Consider the following 8,942-nt stretch of genomic DNA (forward strand, 5'->3'; position numbering starts at 1 on the left):
TTCCAGCATTTCATCCCGATCCTGTTATGATGAAATGATGAAACTGACATGTCTCAATGTCTTGAATTGTAAGGAAGAATTAAAGATGAAAGGTGATCCTGAATTATATGGTGACAACTTTTCCTGCATTACCAGCAGACTGAACAAAATGGTAAACAGAAAAAAGTTTTTATACGATATGAGCATAATGAGGTGTAAAGCGAGCAGAGAAATAATGCCAGTGTGACTAAGTGGAGGTTAAAAACAAATTATCTTTGGTCAAATTCAATTAATAATAAATCTGTGTGACCAGGAATAATTTCTTGCAGCATTAGGATTATGCTCTTAAAATATTTTATGATGTCTCGGGCACCTTCTGGTTCAGACATTGCTTTCTTTAGTAATATATTTCCAGAACCTTGTGGAAGACAGGGTAGACCATCCTGTCTGTAGCATTTATCTTACTCTGCTCAAATGGACTTCTACATGGTGCACTGGGCAGAGGCAATACTGGTCACTCATTGGAAATCTCTCCACAAATGCTGCCACAGATTGCGTCCTGATCCCTCCTTTTCCAAATGGACAAGGCTCACCGTTTACATTCAGTCTATCTGTGGGTGTATAATATGTGCAAGGTCATGCTGGGTGTAAGAATCTTAATTTTCAAAGTCACATTGCTATGTTAAATTCAACTACATTTACATTGTTGCCCAAATAAATGGACTTCAAAGCAGGTAGAAATGTGTGATCATATATATATATATATATATATATATATATATATATATAATTATTTTTTTATTATTATTTAAAAAAAAACTTATAGGCACACACTCTTTCAATGGGTTGATAAGTCTGTGTATTTTGACACAATACAGCGTCAATAGCTTAATACAAATACAAATGCATTCATTCATTTTCGACTTTTGTTACCAAATTCCCAGCAAAGAGGTTGAGTGACAAAGAAAACAATAACTTGAGAGTTTCTGGGAGACACAACCGGAGGTGCATTGATCCTCGGGCTCGACTCCTGCCAGCTCAGCGTCGATGTGTCAGGAAGAAGCAACACTGTTTGTGGCGATGATTGGACAGACTTCAAAACAAATACCGCTGCTCAGACAGAGACGGTTCCCACATCTTTCCCTGTGATTAACACGATAATAAGCTTACAGTCACCGCTCCGCACAAACACGCATGGCTGTCGGTAAGAGCAAAACGCCTGTAAACTCCTCGGGAAGTTGAGGCGGATCATGGCTCCGCACTTCTCAAACAGTTATAAAAATGCCCTCAGTTTACAGCAGCTGGAATTATTATTCATCTCCTTTCCAAACACACGCTTCTGCCTTTCGAAACAAGACAAAATGTTTACTGTTGCGGGCGTCGTTGCGTCCCCCCTCAGCTGCCTGCTCCAAGTACCCTGACATGAGGATTAGAAAGTAAAGTGAGCACTTACGGAAGGAGAAGAAAATCAGACATCCTGCCACTTTGTGTCCGATGTGTGGGCAGCTCGACAGCATCCTGGGAGAGTCCTGTGACTAATGTAAGCGGCGGGGAAAGCGCGCGGTGGATGGGTTTCTGACGGTGTTGAAAAAGAAAACAGCTGGGGTTATGCCTTATCACAGTTTCACGGAAAACGGGAAGTGGGTTTGTGCTGTGGTGGCAGGCATCCCCGCTTTCTGTGCAAGGCGCAGGGACGCGCTCTGCTGGCGGGATGAATTCAGCTGACAGAAGGAATGGCCAGATGGAGGAAAAAAATAGAAAACACCCACATGAAGGTTTATGTTACTGCCTTCAGGTGCTCTAATGAAAATCTGCTGACTACTAGAACTGCAGATAGGCTACCTTTTAACACTTAACTCTCGATAACATTATCATGAACATGCACAATGAAGGCATTATACTGTTGTTTATTTACTCATATATTCATTTATTTTGCCCGAACCTTATCGTTTACAAATAAGCCTTCAACAGAAACGTTAAATGAGTATGATTTTGCAATCATTCCATTCAGTCAGCATGTATAACAGCAGGACCTCGGAAGTGGAAAACTTTTTTGTTGTAGTTTTTTTGACATAGTGAAATGTTTGTGAAATAAAGTGTGAGGTCAGTGATGGCTGAATATATTTAGCTGCCTGCGTCACAGAGCTGTGAATCAGACTCATTGTCGGAATTTCATGGTTTGGACGCGTAAATAGCTGAGGTCATGGTTAACCCACCCATGGGGACTTTTTCTACTATGAAAACCACTTCTGAAAAAGGCCTATTAATACTCCTTACATACCCATGCCACGATTCACATAGTTTTGCCAGACTGCACCTCTTATCAGGATTGTGTGGGCATGTACAAACTGTGGTTAACTTACACCTGACTCACTTTTCTTTGAGATTAGGACAGTTTACACCTTTGTGACTCTCCTCAGTACAGTAAATTGAACAGTTTATTTCCAGCACAAGGTTAACTGGGGCCCAGTTAATCACAGCAACTGAAAACTGATGTGTAAGCATGCTGTACCAGTAAATATGCTGAGTTGCTTTTCTTTGCTACTGATGAAATATGGGAATGTTTGGCTATTTTCTAAATAATATCATCCTAAAACAACAGCTTTGTTTTGCTGGGTTCTAGTGTATAATAAGATTTGACACTATGCTATTTAATCTAAGATCAGAAGGGATCATATTAGCATGCCAATGTAATAAGTTATCAACATTTTTAAATTACTGCATTGCACTTAGGTGTTTTGCATGCAGGATTTTTAAGCTATACCTTGACTTTTCTGTTATGCAAGTGCCTTTTCTGCAAAGGTATTAAGATGTGGAATTAGAGGTTGTTTTTATTTCATATGTTGTGAATTAAATAGATTAAAAATATATGATTTGGAGGGCATTGACAACTTGAGGATCCTGAAGAAACGAGTTGAAGTGTCAAAGCAACAGTGGCTTGATCTTACCTTTGAATAGTGGAAATACTATATTTTGACAGCATCTGTTTTTGATGTTCACTGCAGTCATTTTTTTCCTCTCATGTGTGACTGTAGACGCAGCATTTCTGACATCATGTGAAGGCAACATTCACTCAAATCCACTTTGACAGATCAGTCCAGCTTTAGAACTGCGAACGCAGCCAGAGACAAGAGAATCAAGACAGCCTCACACTGTTTTTTTTCTCCTCTGACATTAGATGAAAGAGCCAATTTGTGGACAGTGACAGTTACTTGACTTTACAGTGAAATACAGACGGTTTGTCTGGTTCATGACTGCTGACACCTGAACTAACTTGTTTGCCACTCAGTGTCACTTGAGCAGCTAATCTGTCTTTAGACACTGTAATCAAATCATGTTTAATGTAATATGTTAACAACTTAAATGTAACTAGCGATCACTGATGGCAGAATATTTCTGACTTTTCTTTCCTTTCCCCTGTAGGTGCTGATATTTGCTGAGCATTTCTGAATAATTCAGTTCTTCTGAAGCTTTTATTGTGTGTGAGTGTAATTAGGTTTTAGGGTAGAGGCGAGTGCTAATAGTTACTGTAATCAAACAATAAATGAGATGTAGAAACTCCCTTCTAATTATCAATTAACATCATCATGTATCATGTATCATTACATTGCACACATGCATACATTTCAAATAAGAGGGATGTTGAGAGTTCAGATTTGTGAGTCTCTGTGTGTGTCTGCACATGTGACTGAGCAAAGGAAGATGCATTGCAGGTTTTCAAGAGCTCCACGGATTTCGTTTCTCCGAACAGTTTGCCCAGCAAAAAATAAATGAATACCATGGCGACAATTTACTTGATGGACTGTGCAAAATGCTTTTATGTGGACACACTCTAACAACACCTCATTCCCTCATTTCTTGTTCCATGTCACGCCTTAATTTGCCTGCACAAACATAACCGCATCCACAGATAAGTCGTGTGTGTATGTGTAGTTTCCTTTCACAATTACCTCAATTGCACAGCTACAGTCATTATATTCGCCGGTGACATGTGTTCCAACATATTTTATTATTTGTGCTGTTTAGTCTTTTGATGAGTCTAATCCCCATTTCATAGATATGTCGTTTTGTCAGGTCCTTGAAATATCTAATCCAAGGTTCACGCATATTAAACAGTGATTAAAAAAATAATTATTCATTAAAAAGCAGACACATTTTAAAGTACGCAAGCTTTTATTAATAATACAACATATTTGAGATCATTTTGATAAGGTCATAAATGATAAATGGAGCATCGCGTTAGTTCTGGCAGACCACGTAGTCAACGCGCCCTTTGCCTATTGGCTGACGCCGACCCAACCCTTATGGCCAGCTGCGCTCAATGGGTAATCAGCTGATGCTCGCTATTGGATGCTGGCATTTGGGGCACTTCATTTAAACTTGGTTTGCTGTCACTGCTTTTTTTTTGCTCTCTGCTTGCAGCCTTCCACAGCAGCTCCCCGCGTAGAGGCAAAAAGTTTGCTTCTGCTTACAAGACGTAGCTCCGATTAGCATACGCGCCGATGCTATATTATTGTGCTGCTTACCCTGTCGTCCGGCATGGATCCCCGCTGCCGGCGGAGTCGGAGATTCGGCTGAGATTCGGCTGAGATGGACGCGTGGAGGACATTCAGCCGAGCCAAGACGCGACACCGGGCGAGCTGTCACAGAAGCCGCGGTCAGAGTCAAGGTAGGCCGCGGCAGGCTCCTGTACGTGGCAGGGCTTGCCGCGGTTAGACACGCGGCTTATTTTACACCGATTCACATGATTTTGCGTGACTATTGGTCCGTGGATCCTCGCGGTGATGCTCTAAGGTGGAGCGCGCGCCTCTGGCGCTACACGCTGTTGACTGGTATTATCTGCATACAGTCTGATGGGTGCGGCGTCACCTGTCGTGTCGGGTGTGAGTGCTTGTGCCTGTGGATACAGTGGGAGTTGATGTGAGTCAGAGGATTAACAACTATTGCCTTTCCTCGGTCAATGTCGGAAACATTGTTTGGACTAGTTCCTCCTCTCAGTGCTAGCTACAGCATTGCTCGTTTATCCACCAGCAAGCAAGTCTATTTTTATTTTTTCCCACTGTATTGAATGCAAGCTGCCAGGTAAAGTGAAGTGAGTGCTTTTATAATAAAATCAGAGATTCATTGACAAGTTTCAGGGTTTCACTGTGAACTCAGTAGAGGGAGAATCAATTCTGTGCATGGAGAATGCAAAGTCAGAGCTGTTCTGCTGCTAAAATGACCACGGTGTCATGAACTGAATCCCATGCTCAATGGATGAAGAATGGATGGATACAAAAGCATTTTGTGAATTAAGCCCAACTGTGGCTGTGGTCGAATTGATCTCATTGATTATTATTGCTCATGTATGTTCTGCTTGTATTAATTCGGCTCATCGTTGATAGGCCCTGAAAAGGTTTTGATCCTGAAGAGAAGAACGTCAGGATGCTACCCTGTTTGCTATAGGCATGCACTTCGTCGTATAACAACCTCCAGAGACCTACAGTGAACTTCACTACTTAGCTGCATTTTTTGCTTAACAAAAGCAGCAGTAAGAGGCGATTAGCTAGGCTATCGTAAACAATGGAGCCTAAGTGTACTTGGCTGACTGAACTACCTTTGAATATTTATTCAACTGGTAAATGAGCTCTGGGAATTATAAAATTTTAAACAGTGGAGGTCTCTACAGACGCTCATATAGAGCGATTTTTAAAGAGACTTGTCCAGTAAAACACAACTATTGCCTCTAACAGGAATCCTTTATTTAACGCTCTATAACTGACAATAAGATAGCTAGTCTTATGCTCTATAAAGCAGTCCTCTAAGCTACAAATAACACCATATCATAAGGATACATACTGCTCTCCTGAGCACTGCTGTGTGAGCTGTGATGCTCATATACTAAGAGAATCATACGTACTGGCCAACGGCTTTGCGCTTCCCGTCCAATCAATCCCTGCCGTCCTCACTCGTTTCTTTGGGGCCATTTAGGGGACAATTTCAGGCACAATATGCGTCCAACAGTTTTTGTGTTTAAAGGCTTGAGCATAAACACAAGATGGCACTTGAGATCAGTGATGCACTCGATGATTTAAAGGATCTGACATCTGTAGCAGTTCTACAGCATATGTTTGTGATGCTTTGTGGACAAGCGTCTGGCCACTTCGTGTAACACCAGCCTGATTGTGATTGGCTCTTGCGCAGCAAATGGCATGCTAATTTGCATGACATCAAAACATTTCAACCATCGTCCCCACGGTTGATGCCACAACTAAGCCTGATTTATACTCGGAAACCAGGTCGTCTGCGTGTGTGTCGCAGTTAACACAGACATGCCCCCCCCTACGCAGACACTACGCAGACACTCTGGTGCACCTCCTCAAATTGTAACTCACCGCAAACATCGCCGCAGGGAGGAGAGAAGGAGGCCTCTGATTGGTCAACTCTACATCCGCTCTACACTATGCGTATTTCCAGTTTGCTAACCGGCTGACGCTAACCGTGCTAACCGTGACGATTCTTTCCCTCTCTGCCAGCTCCAGTAGTAGCAATATTTCTCTATTTCTAGATCGATCAGCTGCATCTCAATCAAAGTGCGCATTCGTCCAGTCGCATTGTTGTTGAATGACCTCCGTAACCGTAACACCCACAATCCTAGCTTGTTCGTGATTGTCCCTCTTGCGTTGCGGCGTGGGATTAACATAGCGCAGACAGCGCTTCAAGGCATAAATCAAAAATAACTGCGTCGTGTCTGCGACAAGCTCACTGCGACACACTGCTGCGAAGTATACACGAGCCTTTATCCCTTCAGGAGGAGCGTTGTCCTTTTTCCTTCTGTGAGAAGTAGCCTGTAAAAGCTGATTTCAGCTGTGAACTGATAAAAGAGCAATCTGTCCAGTAAGTACTGGTGCAGGATGAACCTCTGAGAAACCTGTTGCAGGAAACACTGGAGGCTTTTCTTTCTTCCCTTTAGTTTCTTGCTTGCAAATACTGAGTGTTGCTTTCTGGGAATTTGTATACGACTTATGCATGTGGTGTGCTCGTGTTAGGAAGCACTTGCCTCTTCTCATTTTGTCATTTTGGAGGCTGCCGGTCTTCTTGGAAGTTTGAAATAAATGGCATCCTGTTTCTCTGCTTACTAAAGCCATTGTGATACCCTGTTGATGCAAGTTGCCATGCTACGTGTCATCTTGCCACAGCTAGATTTTCAGTATATTTTTACTTAAACCTGCTATAAGCTGATGTTCAGCTAGCTGGAGTTTGTGCGTTGGGAAGGTAGTTTTCAATGGGTCATTGAAAGGTTTTTCCACTTAGAATAGCTGCCTACTGGTATTTAAAAAAAAAAAAAAAAAAAAAAAAAAAAAAATTGTGCAGCTGTGCACTTTGCATGAAAGATGCTGATTAAGATCGCAAATAAATTTGGGATGAAGTCAAATCATTAAAACCGCTCCCGGAATTGATGGCACGAACAGCAATGACAGAGGTCATTTGTGTTATGCTTTATGGCTTTTTAATTGTGTGGATAGAAAAATATGCAAGCTCACGGTGACTAACTTCCTAGGTGGTCAGGTGAAGTGTGTTAAGGCTCTGCTTTGCTTGGATGTTGCTCTGCTTTGCTTGGATCTCGTTTTGCTGTTCTTGGATCGGATCTTGCTCTGCTTTGCTTGGATGGTGCTTTGCTTGGATCTTGCTCTGCTTGCTTGGATCTTGCTCTGCTTGCTTGGATCCTGTTCTGCTTGCTTGGATCCTGTTCTGTTTGCTTGGATCCTGTTCTGTTTGCTTGGATCTTGCTCTGCTTGCTTGGATCTTGCTCTGCTTTGCCCTGCCGCAAAGCGCTGTCGCTGCTGTGGAGACCGAATATATTTTTATGGTGTACCTAAGTGGTTGAGTTCAATGCTTGCCCCAATTAAATACTCGCATCACATTTCAGTCTGTGTTAATGTGAGCCTACGGCAGTTCCACCTTTTTAACGTCAAGCTTAGTCGCGGTTTAATAATTATTTTGTAATATTACTACTACTAATCATAATGGTGTCACACGTTGGTAGCTAATAAATCGTTGGGGGGGGTAGGATACCCTGGTTCCAACTTATCAATTGGCTGGCTGCATTCCGGTATGGTCAGTTGGGGGGTTGTAGGACACCCTGGTCCAACAATCCAATTGGCTGGCTGCGTTCCGGTATGGTCTGTTGGGGGGTTTGTTGCCTTTACAGCAAATGGAAGGCACTCCACCTGAGGATGCTGCTGTTCCCTGTCTTGGCTTCCATGGAGCTCATGGAAAAGTCGGGAACTTCCTCCGAACAGAGCCATACCGCCAAACATAAATTGTATGCATTCAGAATAAGCTTCTGAAATTCATCTCTGTTCTCGTCTCATTTTGACGAGAGTGGTTCTGACAGAAATGGAGCATCGCGTTAGTTCTGGCAGACCACGTAGTCAACGCGCCCTTTGCCTATTGGCTGACGCCGACCCAACCCTTATGGCCAGCTGCGCTCAATGGGTAATCAGCTGATGCTCGCTATTGGATGCTGGCATTTGGGGCACTTCATTTAAACTTGGTTTGCTGTCACTGCTTTTTTTTTGCTCTCTGCTTGCACCCACCACCTCCCCTGCTCCACCGACTTCTCATTGCCAAACAATGTCATACTGTTGTTCATTGTTGCTTGCTCTGTTCTAGGGGGTTTGTTGCCTTTACAGCAAATGGAAGGCACTCCACCTGAGGATGCTGCTGTTCCCTGTCTTGGCTTCCATGGAGCTCATGGAAAAGTCGGGAACTTCCTCCGAACAGAGCCATACCGCCAAACATAAATTGTATGCATTCAGAATAAGCTTCTGAAATTCATCTCTGTTCTCGTCTCATTTTGACGAGAGTGGTTCTGACAGAAATTGCGTTAATTGTTCTTATGATACATTATATCTCAAATATTTAGAAAAATCTATATTATGCAGTAATAGCTATTATCACTTTAACTATATCTGCTCCAA

The 8,942-nt window shown here is 42.5% G+C and overlaps 1 protein-coding gene across 2 annotated transcripts in view; it reads right to left on the reverse strand.

The window, feature by feature from the left end:
* The window catches only part of b3glcta (beta 3-glucosyltransferase a), a 74,027-nt gene extending 72,353 nt beyond the window's left edge, over nucleotides 1-1,674 (reverse strand). The window contains exon 1 of one of the 2 annotated variants that reach the window (XM_075473106.1): nucleotides 1,433-1,671. In XM_075473106.1, the coding sequence (XP_075329221.1) occupies nucleotides 1,433-1,496 (64 nt within the window). In that variant the 5' untranslated portion in view covers nucleotides 1,497-1,671. Of the gene's footprint in view, nucleotides 1-1,432 lie in introns of both variants that reach the window. The other variant, XM_075473105.1, reaches the window with a different exon arrangement.
* Between the last annotated feature and the right edge of the window lie 7,268 nt (nucleotides 1,675-8,942).

The sequence above is a fragment of the Odontesthes bonariensis genome, chromosome 9, assembly GCF_027942865.1.
Source record: "Odontesthes bonariensis isolate fOdoBon6 chromosome 9, fOdoBon6.hap1, whole genome shotgun sequence".
Lineage (NCBI taxonomy): Eukaryota > Metazoa > Chordata > Actinopteri > Atheriniformes > Atherinopsidae > Odontesthes > Odontesthes bonariensis.